General features: G+C 44.0%; 1 protein-coding gene across 7 annotated transcripts in view; it reads left to right on the top strand.

Annotated features, from left to right (window-relative positions):
* MYO6 (myosin VI) overlaps positions 1-17503 on the top strand; it is an 892076-nt gene that overhangs the window by 623391 nt on the left and 251182 nt on the right. For all 7 annotated transcript variants that reach the window (XM_069235652.1, XM_069235651.1, XM_069235650.1 and 4 more), the window contains exon 23: positions 14297-14426. In XM_069235652.1, coding sequence (XP_069091753.1) covers positions 14297-14426 — 130 coding nt within the window. The remainder of the gene's footprint in view (positions 1-14296; positions 14427-17503) is intronic.

The raw sequence follows: 17503 nt of genomic DNA, 5'->3' as shown, positions 1-17503 counted from the left end.
GACAGACATGCCTATCTTACATTCGATGATGATTATGGGGTCATGTAGATGTTAGAGGGTAGGACTGATTAAAGAGCCTTGATGTACTCCACAGATATGTTTTCTGACTTCTGAAGAGTAAGGTGCTAGGATGAGTGTCTGAGATTTTCCAGTGAGAAATGATCAGATCCAGCTAGGGCAGGTCACAGAATGCCAGCTTTGTGTATCCTTTTGATTAGGGTGGGGTAGCAGACTATGTTAAAAATTGCTGAGAGGTCCGTGCTGTGCTTGGATCTGAATCCTGACTGCATGGGGTTTACGAGGTGGTCTTTGAGGAGTCTGTTGATCACCTTTTCCAGGATCCTGGCTGGGTAAGGTAGAAGAGACATTGGCCGGTAGTTCAAGATATTGGCTGGGTCTGCTGTGGGCTTCTTCAATACGGTTTTGACAGCTGCATGCTTCTAGGCTTCAGGCTACCTTGCTGTGTCAATAGAGGCATTGAGGATATGTATGGGGGATTCACTGATGAGGGTGAGTCCTTTGATGAAGGTGTGATGGTGCCATGGGTCAGATGGGTCCCGGGAGTTGATGGTCTTCCTGGATGTGGCAGCCTCATCTGTGGTGATGGTTTTCATTATGGTCAAAGTGTGTTCTTTGGCAGAAATTGGTAGACTGGCTGCAAGGCTGAAAGTCAGATCGGGGGTCCAAATTGTCATACATGGATCTAATTTTGTTGCATAGTTCCTTGTAGGTGAAGATGTTGCTCGTGGTGGCTGCTGGCATGGTGAAATCCTTGATGGTGGAGAAAATCTCTTTGCGTTGGTGCTGGCATTCATGCAGTTTGCTATGGCCCTCTGCTTGGTGTTCTACATTTGTTGATGGTAGCACCTTAATGTGTTTTTGAAAACACCCAAGTGAGAGATTTCTTGACTTGCTCCCCACCCACATTCCAGTTGCTTGCAGTGCCTCTTGGTTATCCTGATATGTCAGGATATCCTAGTATAGTGTCAAGACAAATTAATCCTAACAGTAGTTTACCACTCACCATCATACCAACAGCCAGCAATATACAGCTGTGTTTTTGCATAATATAAAAGACAAAACTCAAAATTAAATACCAGAGCACAGCACTGACACACTCATCAACAACTCTAACACCACATTGCAAAACACACAACATCACACCACATCACCACAGAGTCATACTCGGCACTCCATCCTTCCTGGCTGGACCACCATATCACCTCTCCACCAAACTTTAACACCAAATCACCTCACCTTGAAAGAGTCTACCTGTCCATGGATCAACTATCTACTAATTAACCTCTAGTTATGAGGGTTATTGCATCTCACATTTCTCCACCAAAAGCTTTCACTTTTAAAAATAATCCTGTATTCAAATACTCTGCCAAAAAGAGTAAGGAAAAATTACAAGAATAGACTTTTCAGGCCTCCTTTTTGTGGAGTTCTCCAAATATCAAAATTATTATTAGAAAATAAAAGGTAGTTAGAATTAGAAGAAACAATATAAGCCAATTCATCAATAATGGAATCATGCAAAAAATGCTCAACAAATTAATTAGCACACCCAACAAATAATCAACTAATAATAATAAGCCCTAATTACCAAAAGCAGAACTTAATGTGAGCTGGTGGTTTCTGGTGCTCAGCACCGGTACTTAATTGTCAAAACTGGCACTTATGAGACTCCTCCACATGGGGACGCTGTCTGTCTAATTTTGAGATGAGCACAACAACTACTGTTTAATAATGGAATAGACATTAAAATGACTAAAACTGCATCCCACACCATTTTTGTAGCTTTGAGTGGCCTCACATATCTTGAATTGTCACTTGTAGTGGTGTTATGGTTAGTAGTTTTGTTGTACTGTTATTGGTAGTGCCTGTAGGGGCAATTGGTGGTGCAGACTGCAGTGGCCTCCTGACAAAGGCCCCAGCACTTCTTGTTTTCACATATTAAGCACTGACCAAAAGGACTAGCTCTCTCTAAAACAACAAGCAGAACTCATCCCAACATAAGCTTTATAACTCAATTTGTTTTATAATGCTGTAAACAATGGAACCACACAGATACATGAAATGACAACATGAAGATATGGCACTAAAATGCTTCTTGAATAGTGTACAAAGCTATTAGTTTCCCAACTTAACTAAACAACAACTACATCCAAATGATTTTCATTGGCCATTAATCACATTATTACTTGTACAGTGGAAATCATAAGTCTTGACTACACAGAAGCAAGAGAAACAAAACGTTATATAACAGACTTTTCTACACAGCCATGTACTTGGTGGTTTTCACTCAATGATCTTGCAAAGAGTTCCAAACACATCCCCTCAGACAAAGGAGCTAGAGAAAAGATACATTACACATACTGAGAGACTGTAGCTGAAGCTTCATTTTGATTTTTTATGAACAAAAATAGAAAACAATGTGTTTGCACAACATTAAAACAAGCACTTTCAGTAATGTGGTCTAGTTATCCTAACTGAATCAAACCCATATTAAGCATTATTATTATTCTAATAAAAAATTATCATTTTCTACAGATACGTAAATAAAAACTGCCATATTGCGTTGAGATAATTTTTTCACAAAGCATGCTCTACTTGCATACATGTTTTTAACAGGATAAGCTGTATTTTCATTAAATGAGTTTATGCGTAACAAACTGACAATATTTCATATGTAACAGGAAATCTGTTGTGGTCAAGCCTTGGGGCATGGAGAGTGTATGTGATGTGCATTTAACATGTTTGTGGTGTGTGAGCATTTTGAGCTTTGTTTAAAGGTCGATGAGCTACAAATTACCTGTGGAATTTGCAGACCCAAGGTGGTTGCTTCCCATGAATACTGCAGCAGCAGTCTTAAAGCTTATAGTTTGAATTGACAGCATGATACAACTTTGAGAATTGTTCTGTACCATAAATTCTCAGTAGAACGTGAATTTAGTGATGTTCGAAACCGCTAACAATATTTAAAAACTATGTTATTCTAGAATATCTGATAGAGACTTCTTGTTGCAGATTACTTACCTTAGGATTTCCCCCAAGTGTCAGTCTGGTTCCGGAGATTTTTCTCGAGCACTACCCATGCACGCCATTAGGTGGCATCCGTCCATTCCGTGTCCGCTGTTGGCATTGTGTTTGCCAGATATGATGTCGCAGGTTGTATGTAGGGGCCACCCCAGTGCGCTGATATCAGTTTTTTTCTTTCCGTGCGAGTCGACACGCTAATATGAAGAAGAGCTATCCCATAGTCTCTGTTTAACTGGCCTTTTCAACTTTCGTTGAAGATTTTTTGATATTCTGGTGCATCAAAATGTCATCACGGAAGACCGAGTTCAAGCCCTGCAACTCCTGTCATCGGACAATGTAAATGATGAATCCGCACCATGTGTGTCTTTGGTATTTGGAGCACTACCATAACCCAAAGTTGTGCTCCAAGTGTCAGGCCATGAACCCAAAGGCTTGGAGGGACCAGTCCCTAAAGCTTCTTGTGGCCGAGGCTCAGCTCCATGTCGCTCCTGGTCTCAGTTGAGAGGAAGGCCCCAAGACTGCTCTCGGAGCCCACACTCTTCATCGTCCCATTTGAAATCTTCGGGACACTCTGGTAAGCATATCTTCACCCCATCGGTCAGCTGACACGACGCAGGAAAAGAAGTTTCGCGCTAGGCCTCGGTCCTCGGAGCCTTCTTTTGGGCCAGCTCTGCACCTCCCTGAATTTCTGGGAGCCGGAGCCACCCCTGCCCAACTCTGAAAGTTCTATGAGGCCATGCGCCTCATTTTTGGCCAGTCCAATCCTGCTGGGAGCGCCTCTTGTCCCCGTGGGGCCAGAAGGCGCTCCCTTTGGTTCTGCACCGGCACCATCAGCCTCGGCCCCTGAGGGCACCCAGGATCAGTTTCTGGATCTGCACTGGCGTCGGGTGTGCCACCGTGACCTTCCCTGATGATGGTGCAGACATCAGCGCTCCCAACGCTGCCCCAGCCCGCAGTCAGCATCGATCCCATACTTATTGCCAACTACGACACAGAGGCGAACTGGCGTCGCTTAGTGCAGATTTCTACTACAACAGGGACTTTGCCCCTAGGTTGGATTCAGGCCCTTATTCTTATGGGTACGATTATGGTGATAGTAGGGAGGGGTTTCTGGACCCTTTAGAATCCAGCTTTAGGACCCCATGGACTGGGCTGAGGACCTGGGTGAAGCCAGTGGTCTACACACTTTCCCTGATGCTGGCATGCTTTCTTTCCCCTATTGTGGCTACGTAGGAGGGAGCGTCATAATAAGTGGTGTTGAGGAGAGCAGCCGAGGTCGTGGGCCTCGAGCTGCCTTCCGTGTCTATCAGGACCAACTTCCTGACTGAGGGGCTTCAGCCTGGGGCTTCCTCTTCAGAACCCCTCTTGCCCTTCAAAGAGGCCCTCACTGATGTCCTGCTAGGCCTTGGTTCAAACCCAGCACAGGGGCTCTTGCTAATAGGACAGTCGCTCGATGCCATAGGCCTGTGCCTAATGACCCAGTATTCCTGACCCACCATCCCACCCTTGAGAGCTTGGTTATCCATGCATCTACATCCCCTGGCGCATTCCCTTCCGCATCTCCAGATAGGGAATCCAAAAGACTGGATCAGCTTGGGAAGAAAATGTTCTCCTCTTCCAGTCTGGCATTGTGGTCTGTGAACACCGCATGCCTTTTGGCCTTTATACCACTACTTTATGATACACATTTGCGCAGGTGCTGCTACAGGTCCCGGAGGAGGCCTGGGCCATTCTTGCAACTGCCCCTTGCCTCACTTCTTGGCTATGGAAGGGGTGTCCAACCACGTCCCTTTCTCTCCAGCCACTGTGTTGTGCATGCAGGCCCAGCTTCAGCATGGCCGGGGACTTAGGATCCAACGTCTTCATGGATCAGGTGGCCAGAGATCAGCCCAGTGCACCACCCCTCCCTCAGCAGTCTCCAAACCTTCCTAGTCTGAGGCTTTCCTATCAGGGGCCAGTCAGAGAAAGGATTTGCCAGCACCTGCCCCACTGGGAATCCATCACGTCAGATAGCTGGGCCTACTCCCTCCCCTTTGAGACCACCCTTTCATCCATGCCACCATCCTACGTTCGGATGATGGAAGATCACCTGGCACTTCTCCACAAGGAGGTTACGGCTCTCTTGGCCAAGGGAGCAATAGAGAGGGTCCCTGTCCCAGAAGTAGGTTGTGATTCCCGCTACTTCCCGGTGCCCAAAAAGGACCAGGGCATATGCCCGATCCTAGACCTCCGGTCACTCAATCTATTTCTCAAAACAATAATTTGTTCAAAATGCTCACTCTGACTCAGGTCGTATCTGCCCTGGACCCACAAGACTTGATGGTAGCAGTGGACTTGCAGGACGCATTGCCATACTCCCGTCCTGCCTGCCGCTGAACATTACTTGCGGTTCATGGTAGGCCACAAGCATTTTCAGTTTACTGTGCTCCCCTTTGGCCTTACCAGGGTGCACCTTGGGTGTCCACCAAAGTGATGGCGGTGGTCACAACTAATCTGTGTAGGCCAGGAATTTCAGTCTTTCCCTACCTCTATGACTGGCTATTGAAGGCAGGCTCGCTCCAGGCTGTTGTCACCCACCTCCAGACTACGGTGGATCTCCTGCATTTGCTGGGGTTCACTGTAAACATGCAGAAGTCACACCTAACTCCTTTTCAGATTCTCCCTTTCATCGCAGTTCCGGGCACAGTACAGTTTTGAGCCTATCCTCCTGAGCTGCCACTCCAGGATATTGAGGCTATGATGCAGATGTTTCAGCCAATATCCTGAATTTTGGAGAGAATGACTCTGAGGCTGCTGGGCCTCATGGCCTCCTGCATCCAAATGGTGACAAATGCAAATGGCATATGCGGGCTCTCCAGTGGGGCCTGAAGTTCCAGTGGGCGCAGCATCAACGGAGTCTCGTCGACATGGTCCAGATCTCAGAGGGAACTGCGCAAAAGCTGCAGGCTTGGCTTTTGAACCGCGATTGGGTCAGAGACAGATGCCTCTTCCTTACCTAACTAGATCTGACATTAGTGACAGATTAAACACTTCTGGGATGGGGCAGCCACATGGGAGAGGTGGAGATCAGAGGCATCGGGTCTCTGGCGGAGTCCAGTCTCCATATCAATCTTTTGAAGCTCAGGGCGATCAGGCTATCATTGAAAGCATTCCTTTCCTCTCTCAAAGGGAAAGTGGTGCAGGTGTTAACGGACAACACCACTGACATGTGGTACTGCAACAGGCAAGGTTGGGTGGAGTCATGGACCCTTTGTCAGGAGGCTCAGCGCCTCTGGAAATGGCTGGAACATCAGTGTATATACCAGGTGGTTCAACACCTGGTGGGCTCTCTGAACGCGCCAGAGCAGACAAACTCAGCCATCACGGCCTGGTCGATCACAAAAGGCTTGTCCATCTGGAGGTGGTGCAAGGTCTCTTTCAGCAGTGGGGAGAGCCTTGGTTAGATCTGTTCACCTCCACAGAGAATGCACAATGTCAGCTGTTTTGCATGTTGAAGTTTTCAAAGCAGTACTCGCTCAGCGATGCCTTTCATCTCGAATGGAACTCAGGCCTCCTTTACCCCTTTGCGGCTATACCACTTCTGCCCAGAGATCTCAAGAAGAAGATCAAGAACTACTGGGTCCAAGTAATTCTTGTAGCTTCAGAGTGGGCTTGAAGAGTATGGTATCCCGAGCTCTTCAGCTTAGCCATCGGTCCTCCAATCAGACTGCCCCTTCGGGAGGACCTTCTGTAGCAGAGGACGGTTCTCCACCCAAACACGTCCGGTCTTGAACTTCTTGCGTGGAGAATGAGCAGCGGCAATTAACAGCTTTTGACCATCCGCATGAAGTCTGTAATGCATTCTTGGCATCTAGGCGTCCCTCCACCAAAACGATATATGCCTCTCATTTGTGGCATTGGTGACCCCCCTCTCTGCCCCTCTTTCTGAGGTACTTTTGTTTCTTTCTTTAGTTCAACAGGGCTCTGCTTTGGGTACCCTCAAGAGGTATTTGTCTGCCATCTCGACTTTCCTGATGTTACCTGACCAACCCTCTTTGTTTAAATCTCCTATTGGTAGATTCCTGAAAGGTCTTGCCCATATATTTCTTCCTTCCCCGTTCATAATGCAGCAGTGGGTTTTGAACTTGGTTCTTATCTTCCTATTGTGTGCTCCTTTCGAGCCACTTCACAACTGTCCACTTCTGCTACTTACTCTAAAGACAGCTTTCTTTGTAGCCATCACTTATGCCCGCAGAGAGAGTGAGCTGCAGGCCCTTTCCTTGAAGCTACCTTTATTTTCATTCATCCTAACAAGGTGGTGCTTCGTATCAGGGCTTCCTTTTTACCTAAAGGGGTCACATCCTTTCATGTTGGCCAATCCACCACCTTGCCTACTTTTTATGTGCCCCACACCCTTCTAAGGAAGAGGTGAGACTCCACTGTCTGGTCCCAAAAAGAGCATTGGTGTTCTATCTTGATCGTACCAAAAAGTTCTGGTTGGATGATCAACTCTTTGTGGTTTATGTGGGTGCGAAGAAAGGTCAGGCAGTACAGAAGAGAACCATCTCAAATCGGTTGTTCTCTGCATTAAAATGTGCTATGCATTGGCTAAGAAACAACCCCCAGAGGGTTTACATGCTCACTCCACCAGAGCAACAGTTGCAGCCACTGCGTTAGCTCGCAGAGTTCCAGTCCTGGGCATCTGCCGGACAACAACGTGGGCGTCATTGCACACATTCATCACACATTCCTGCCTGGACAGTCAGGTCCGAATGGATGGGTACTTTGTCCGTTCGGTTATGCAGGACTTCCTAGTATGATCTTGGTTCGCAGATGCTCCTCCAGGGATGTTATTGCTTGGGTATCTATTCAAAGATAAGAAATCTGCAACTAAAAGTCTCTATCAGATGAACAAGTTATTTACCTTCTGGAACATATTATCCAGAGACATATTCTAGTTGCAGGTTTCTTACTGACCCACCCATCCTCACAAACTGGTTTCTAGGGACAGGGACTTTGCTTTCAGGGCCCTAGTTCTGATGCGCCAGCGTCGGTGTTCTTCATGGCTGTGTTTCAGGCGTGAAAAGTCATGAAAAGAAACTGCCGTAAGCGCTGGGGTGGTGCCTATATATGACCCACAATGTCATATCTGGTAAATACAATGCCAATGATGGACGTGAAGTCGACCTACGCCACCTAACATCGCTCAGGGGTACTGCTGGAGAAAAATCTCCGGATCCAGAGTGATGCCTGGGGGAAATTCTAAGGTACGGAATCTGCAACTAGAATATGTTTCTACCAGATAATTTGTTACTGACTTCAAGTAAATTGTTCATCTGCGCCCCCACATCAACAATGTACTTAGCCCCTGTAGTGCTTTCCTCTTATTTAGTTTCTAAGCACTAACATAACACAACAGAAATGCACTTCTGAGGTCAAAGAAGACTTTTATTGTTATTTTATTCTTCCCCAACCACAATGTTTATGAATGAATGACGAATTAGTAGCTTTCAAGTCCGCGTTAATCAAACAAAATATATCAGTTTGCAATATACACAGCAGGTTATATTTATAAGATATTGAATGCAAAGCAAAACAAATACTTCACCGTGTAGGAACTATTTACAGCTACATCTTTCTAAGGTCTGCAAGCTGAGACCCCTGTCAGCCGCGAGAAAGAGTGTCATCTACCCACACGGGATGCTGGCAACTGGCGCCAAGCTCCAGCACGAGGTCCGGCAGATTCGAATCTGACTCTCTGCAGCCTGTTACATTCGTTACAAAGGTGTGCCCCCTCCCCTCAGACCTGGGAAACTGAGCAAGCCTTTTGGAGACTGGCCAGGTCTCCAAGACTACTCCTGTTCCCAAGCTCAAGGGAAGAGAAACAACGCCCATGTACTCTCTCTTATCAGGTCTAGTCTACTGTGAGAGCAAAACATCTTGGTTCTCTGGTGCAAAAACACAGCTTGGAAAAATACAGAACTCCACGTTAAAGGCAATGGGCAGCTAACCTAAATATCAAATGCAATGTCATGTTAAAGGCAATAGGCAGCTAACCTAAATATCAAATGCAATGTCTAGTGTCATGTCAAAGCCAATAGGCATCTAAGCTGAATACAAAATACAATGTCTTATATCATGTCAAAGCCCATAGGCAGCTGAGCTGAATATAAAATGCAATGTATAATATCATGTCAAAGCCCATAGGCAGAATATCTAATAGCATGTCAAAGTCAATAGGAATACATCATGTCAAAGTCAATAGGCATGCAATGTCAAAGCCAATAGGCGGCTAGACTGGATACAGCATGTCAAAGCCAATAGGCAGAATACAGAATGTAATGACTAATGCAATGTCAAAGCCCATAGACGGCTAAACTGAATACAGAAAGTAATGGCTAATGCCATGTCAAAGCCAATAGGCGGCTCAACTGAACAAAACATACCATGTGCTACTGGTGAACATTGAGCAACTAATATGCGCAGTGGTGGAACACAAAGTCATTGGTCAAAACAAAACTCCATCAAATAGCAGGACATTCCGCCCTTTGACCAATGAATTTTTGTTTCACATATCTCATATTTCAAACAAACAAAAAAAAACATTATCAGCAAATCAAATTTCAATGATCAAAGCAATCCCTGTAAAGCAATAGAAGTGAATTAACACATTGATTTCATAACCTTTCACATCAGATACATCTACATAGAAAAGACTGGGCAATTTTTTTTTTTTTTTTTTTTTCTCTGATTGAGTCTCTAATTCAACAGTGTTAGCAATTTGATGTGGCATGAGTTCTGCTCATGTAAAGGTGCACGGTCCACCTGAAAGGTTTTCTGGAAGGTAAGCAAAAGTCAGAGTTCCATACGAGAGGGGAAAAAAAAAAAACACAGCAAACAAGTTGAACTTGAACTGAAGGCGCAGTTTGCGCAAAATGGATCCATGGTGGTGGCACTTTACTCAGCCAGGTTCAGGTTGGGGATTCGGTCCCTTCCCCGACCCCACACGCACACACCGGAAGGGGGACCACACAGCACACTCAGGGACAGTGGCGAAACGTGGTCGGATCTGCAAAAGAAACAAGTATGACTTTTCTTGCAAATAACATTTTTCATTTAAACTGCACCCTTTCTCTTTCTTTCCCTGTTTTATAATCAGCAGGACGTTTTTGAGGGCCTTTGTTATATTTTCTGCAGGTTCTGGAGGGTCACTTGGGGCTTCAGCCCACACATCAGCACTGAGGTTTTTATCTGCTGCACCACAGCTTCCCTTTTCTTGCACTGTCAGAAGGGCTGGGGCAGACTCCTTCTTTACCAAACCTCCATTCACTGCATTTTCGCCAATTTGGGCCATTCTGTCTCCAATTTGTATGAATAAATCAGATTCTTTTCTAGGTATCAGCATAATTTCGATTTTTCCTTGGTAATTTGCAGCAATCACTCTCCCTAAAACCTGATCAATTTGCCATTTCTGTTCTGGTAACTTTCCTCTCCCCAACTGCTCTGTGACTGCTTGCATGACAGATTGCTTTTGTGCATGCTGCACAGTTTTTATCAAATCTAGGGGAATGGGCATCTCTCTCATCTCTGCCCACCTGTAAGTGGCCTTTTCACATTTCTGGGGCACCCACATAGCTATCCCCACTAAGGCAGAATTCTGGGTGAACACTTCTCTCTCTGCATTTTTCTCATTAACATCTGCAAGGTAATTGAACCAGTTAGGTGCAAGCCATGTGGCTAAAACATTATCAAAGAACCAAAAATCAGCGTAAAAATGACACATCTCACGTAGCTCTTGCTTTAAAATCTGACACACATTATACAACGCTGTTCCTTCTACGGTGCCAGAAAACAACATTTCAGTCAATGAATCATCAATAAAACAAACATGCTTTTTATCTTCAGTAGACACGAATTCAAATGGTGCACACAATTTCATTGGTAACTCTTTTATCTGTGGTACTCTAGCCCTGTCTTGCAAGTACCAGATCCATTGTATGATTCTAGCTAGGGGCACTATTTTCTTTCCTTGTTCATGATTTAAATGTACATAAGTATTTCCTTCTTGCACTGCGCAGAAACCTAAAGTCTGCATTATTTCATTTGCCAAATCACAAGCGCGCAGCTGCATATTATTTTTCACAGTGACCATGTACAAAAGTGTTAGGATTTCTCTCAAATGAGGGCTATTCTTTTTCCAAAAATCAAACAAACTAATGAAACTCGGGGTGTCTTGCTCTAAAATCCTTCGTTTTACTTGTGCATTTTGCAACGGTAACTTGTAAATCACATTCTCGTCCGTGTTATCAGTTAAGGAATGCATTTTGGCTGCCAAAAACCCTGGCTCACACGGAAACTCAGTGCAGCTCGGAGCTGTCTTAACCCCCTCATTACTGGAATGGGACAAGAAAGATTCTTCAAAAACAGCCTTTTTATAACTTTCAGTCGGGCTAATTTGCTCACGTAAATTCCTATTTTCATGTTCCAACTTCCTACATTTCTCCTGCATTTCTCTGTAAGCAGATAAAGGTATCCAGACCTTTCTGTCATCATTACTTCCAAAAGACACGTTTTCTACATATATACAACGGGAATTATTTCTCAAAGCATTATCAGGTCTTTTAGCTACACATGCATTTTCTTCTGTAATTCCCCAAACAGAAAACAATTCACAGTTTTTCTTAGCACCATCAGGCAGTTCATCAACACATGTATTCTCAGACATGGTCTGCCGTGCTACTGTGATTCTCCAAACAGAAAACAATTTCTGTAATTCTCCAAACAACAAAAAAACAATTACACTTTTAAAGTGTGCACTTCGAAATCTACTAACTCGTCAAACCCCTTCTTAATCACCTCTTAATGACCGACCCCACTTCTGGTACCAATTGTAGTGCTTTCCTCTTATTTAGTTTCTAAGCACTAACATAACACAACAGAAATGCACTTCTGAGGTCAAAGAAGACTTTTATTGTTATTTTATTCTTCCCCAACCACAATGTTTATGAATGAATGACGAATTAGTAGCTTTCAAGTCCACGTTAATCAAACAAAATATATCAGTTTGCAATATACACAGCAGGTTATATTTATAAGATATTGAATGCAAAGCAAAACAAATACTTCACCGTGTAGGAACTATTTACAGCTACATCTTTCTAAGGTCTGCAAGCTGAGACCCCTGTCAGCCGCGAGAAAGAGTGTCATCTACCCACACGGGATGCTGGCAACTGGCGCCAAGCTCCAGCACGAGGTCCGGCAGATTCGAATCTGACTCTCTGCAGCCTGTTACATTCGTTACAAAGGTGTGCCCCCTCCCCTCAGACCTGGGAAACTGAGCAAGCCTTTTGGAGACTGGCCAGGTCTCCAAGACTACTCCTGTTCCCAAGCTCAAGGGAAGAGAAACAACGCCCATGTACTCTCTCTTATCAGGTCTAGTCTACTGTGAGAGCAAAACATCTTGGTTCTCTGGTGCAAAAACACAGCTTGGAAAAATACAGAACTCCACGTTAAAGGCAATGGGCAGCTGACCTAAATATCAAATGCAATGTCATGTTAAAGGCAATAGGCAGCTAACCTAAATATCAAATGCAATGTCTAGTGTCATGTCAAAGCCAATAGGCATCTAAGCTGAATACAAAATACAATGTCTTATATCATGTCAAAGCCCATAGGCAGCTGAGCTGAATATAAAATGCAATGTATAATATCATGTCAAAGCCCATAGGCAGAATATCTAATAGCATGTCAAAGTCAATAGGAATACATCATGTCAAAGTCAATAGGCATGCAATGTCAAAGCCAATAGGCGGCTAGACTGGATACAGCATGTCAAAGCCAATAGGCAGAATACAGAATGTAATGACTAATGCAATGTCAAAGCCCATAGACGGCTAAACTGAATACAGAAAGTAATGGCTAATGCCATGTCAAAGCCAATAGGCGGCTCAACTGAACAAAACATACCATGTGCTACTGGTGAACATTGAGCAACTAATATGCGCAGTGGTGGAACACAAAGTCATTGGTCAAAACAAAACTCCATCAAATAGCAGGACAGCCCCGGGGAAGTGGCAGTCCTCGAAGCAGGGACAGGCCCAGCTGGCCCGCCTGTATTATAAAATTAATAAGCCCCGGGGAGGTAGTAGTTCTGGCCCACCTTGGGGGCTTCATTAAAACAAGCACGGTTTATTGATTTAAAGTTTTCGTCTCAAATTCAGTGGAGATTGTTTTTCAAAAAGGTGTTTTTTTTATCGATGGCAGGGTCCCTCTGGACCCAAGCACCAGAGAGTCCCTACCTGGGCCCCTTTTCTTTTTTTTCACTATTTTTTGGGGACTCGGCTGAAACAGAGTCCCAAGATGGATGCCAATACTTCCGGGTTGAAGTGTTGGCAGCCAATCATAGCATTTTCCTGCACAAGTTTGTTGGTATTTTCAAAGTTGTCAGGTAGGATCCACTGCCCTGGATATACAAATTTGAATTTCCTTCAATTTCTCATAAACGTCTGAATGGATTTACACCAAATAACAAAAAGCGTAATCTGCATCCCAAAAGCTACCTTCCCGCCAAATTTGGTGTAAATCTGTCCAGCGGTTTGGGCTGTAGTCATGTTCAAAACTCCTATGGGAAATAACATCGGAAACACACTTTTTTGACCCCCTTACCATTTTTCTCAGCCCCCGCTTGACGGATCACCCAAAACTTCCGAATCACCAGCACACTTTTTTGGCAAAATTTCCTGAATATTCTTCAAAGAGTGCCAAAAATATAGGCAAGTCAAAAAACGCTTTTTCTATTCAAACATGGTCCTAACTATAACTACCTATTGGCAACTGCCAGTAGATTTTATATATATATGTATGTATATATATATATATATATATATCTTCTCAATATACAAAATATACAATTATAATTAATACAATCATCCAGCCTGTCAAAATTATGTAAGGAACTGTTTGAGAACGGTCTTTAAAATGACGTAGCAAAAGGCTTAAACAGAGCAAACACAGGTGGAGAAACATATATAAACACAAGGAGGGTGTTCTATTCCTGGTAGTAATGTCTATGAAAAGGTACATTTCCTGTGTTCCTATTTGCAAATTTTCACTTCCAAAATGGTTATATTTAAAACATACTAGGATTTTGTAAAAAAACAAAAACAAAACTAAAGCATGTACATTTTAACTTGATGGCAACAATACTTTATACGCCATAGTAATACTGTAAATATGATTTATTGTCTCTGATGTAAAACTGGATTGTATTCTTCAGTTTGCAGAGTTTGATCAAATTATGAAGTCAGATCCAGATCATTTAGCAGAGCTGATTCGGCGTGTCAATCATTGGCTAATCTGCAGTCGTTGGAAAAAGGTCCAGTGGTGTGCACTCTCCGTGATAAAATGTAGGTATTTGCAGTTACCACCATGCATCAATAATTAAAGCTTGTTCAAAGATCCACACTTAAAATGATTCAGTATTTGACCATCAAACCATGCAGAATACATACAATTTCACGTTGGTTATCAAAAATCTAATCAGAGGACAGTGCTACGATGGGGAGAGGAGACTGGTGTTTCGCTTTTCACCAAATGAATGCTTGAGATTCCTTGACCTGCATGCTTGGAAGTGTTCCAGGTCTTGCTTTGGGTCATCCTACTATTGCATTGTTGGTTTCTGGGGATTTATCTGGATTTGCATGTTGTGGTATGCCCCATCCACTTGTACATTTTGCATAGACAGTTGTCTGCCAGCTTGTGGATTTTCCAAGTGGCATACTCCATAAAGAAGTTAGATCTTTCAACCTCCCCACCAAAGTATCCTGATAATAATGTAGATTGTGTGATGATGTTTATTATGCATGATTGACAGCATGTTTAGCCAGTGGGTGAAAAGTAATCATGTCATCAGAAATTTCTTATGAAATGAAAGCATTATTTTATTGGGACTTGTATGGTATTCTTAAATATGTTGGGTCACTATTGAGTGATATCATGTTTCTCAAAATCTTCCTTCTGCTCAGCAAACACCCTTTTCAGAACTTCATTTTTTGTATTTGAGCTCCAACATCCTTCTGCAGGCCTAGTGCACCATCCATTTGATTTAGAAGGAACAGTATTAAAAGGAAATCCCAAGTTACTGCTTACAAGGTTTGAATCAAGAGTACCTAGTGCATCACCACAGGAGACATACATTTTATGTGAATTCTATATAGTCCCACCTTTCATTGATGCTGACAGCCCTATGTAGAGTGTCCATGACTCTAATGGGTGTAGACCATCTAATGTGAAACTTCCCATATTTGCCAGGCACCCTGATGTCCCATTTGTTTGAATCCTGCAAGGCCCTCCGATCTGCCTCCTGTCCACATATCCCATCTCTCTCCTGTAATAATCATCTCTACTTTTCAAACTCTCATACATTACCACTGTTGGAGTTTCCAAGTGGCAAAATTTCAACCTGCTTCAATCAGCAAAGGACAAGATGCCCTCAACAGCTCACACAGAATATAACCTGTAACCAAATTAGTACATAGGATAATAGTGTTGCCTCTAGAGCTTTATTCCAGTTCCACCACATACTGGTAATTAAAAAGCTTCCTTAATCACAGCGCTGTCTTCTTGTGTTTTATGCCATACCTGCAGAGAATCTCTGAAAAGTTTGTACTTGTAAATTGTGAACCATTATCAGACATTGACTCCCTGCAGCAAACATCTACCAAAAAGTTGATTACTTAATCAGTTGTGACCTTCTCAACAATTCTTAATTCTGGCCATTTACCATAATTATGTATCAGCATTAAAGAGAAAGCATCCCTCATAGTGGGTAAATGAAAATATCTTTTTTCCAACCCCAGCCCCTCCAAGAAGAATGCACCCCAACTTGTTTAGCTGCCCAGTCTAAGCCTCTTCAAAGTAATTTAGTAACAATGCCAATTTTTCCTCTAGAACCAAGAACGGAATACTCTCTGAGCTATGTGACCTTGTTAATTGAATGTTGATAAATCTAATGCTCAACCAAGTGTGAAATTAGTCCAGGTCTTGTATCAAACCCCTCCAGATCAAAAAGACATAGGGCCTCATTCCTACCTTGGCGGGCGGCGGTCTCCGCCCGCCAAGCGGGAACCGCCACTTGGCCGCTCCGCGGTCAAAAGACCGCGGAGGCCATTCTGGCTTTCCCGCTGGGCCGGCAGGCGCCCACCAAGGGAGCGCCCGCCGGCCCAACGGGAAAGGCCCTGCAACCCAGAAGCCGGCTCCGAATGGAGCCGGCGGGGTTGCAGGGGTGCGACGGGCGCAGTTGCACCCGTCGCGATTTTCACTGTCTGCAAGCAGACAGTGAAAATAATGCTGGGGCCCTGTTAGGGGGCCCCACGACACCCGTTCCCGCCATCCTGTTCCTGGCGGTAAAAACCGCCAGGAACAGGATGGCGGGAAGGGGGTCGGAATCTCCATGGCGGCGCTCATGGAGATTCAGCCCAGCAAGGGGAAAACAGGCGGAAAACCGCCAGATCCCCTTTTCCGACCGCGGCTTTACCGCCGCGGTCAGAATGGGCTGGGAAGCACCGCCAGCCTGTTGGCGGTGCTTCCGTCATTTTAGCCCTGGCGGTCGCCGACCGCCAGGGTTAGAATGACCCCCATAATCTATGTAGCGTAGCCTTTTTAGTACTTTGTCTCTAAAGGAATTTGAAGGAGTAAAACTCTTGCATGTCTCATAGTTGGCAAAGGTTTGCTAGATCCAGGGCAAAACTTGCATCCATAACTACTCCTTTTGTCTGAAAGTAGAAGCTATTATAAAACTAAGAATAATTCTGTCTCATGATGATTTCCATTAATTCAGTTATGAACCTACTAGGGACATGTGTAGGATGTTAATGTGCATCCATCTCTCTTCAATTACCTCATGTGCTTCTGTCTGGGGAATAGTGGTGTAGAGAGATTGTATGTCAATAGTGACCAGCAGGTCAGTGGTTTGATTAAATGTGGTGGCTCCAAAAGTGATAAAGTGCATGTTGTCCCTAATGTATGAAGTAGTGAGTGGTACCCATGGTTTGAGAAATAGATCTAGATATTGGCAACGTGGTCATGGATGGACCACATCCCGATATGATTGTTCCGCCCGGTGGACTCTGCAATCTTTTATGAATCTTAAGCAGAGTATAGATCACCGGTATCCTAAATTGTTCTCTGTTAAGGAATCGGTGTTCATACTTACTAAAAACAAAAGCCAAAATCTAACTCCTTCTGAGTCAAGTTTGCTATCATAGCCCTCCGTTCAGTCATCGAGTCCTTTACAATTTCCTTTTAGCAGGTGTCATCACGCAGATGATTCATTATTTCAGTCTTATAATCGGTGGTGTCCTGTAGGACTATTCCTTCTCCCTTGTCAGCTGATTTTACTATCACTTCAGTGTTGTTCCTAATACATTTTCGAGTTATACTTTCATCAAGTGCATGGTTATACTTGACGTATCTGCTCTCTTTG

The sequence above is a fragment of the Pleurodeles waltl genome, chromosome 5 (genome assembly GCF_031143425.1).
Source record: "Pleurodeles waltl isolate 20211129_DDA chromosome 5, aPleWal1.hap1.20221129, whole genome shotgun sequence".
Lineage (NCBI taxonomy): Eukaryota > Metazoa > Chordata > Amphibia > Caudata > Salamandridae > Pleurodeles > Pleurodeles waltl.
The sequence above is the reverse complement of the archived record's forward strand: the minus strand, read 5'-3'. Positions and strand labels throughout refer to the sequence as shown.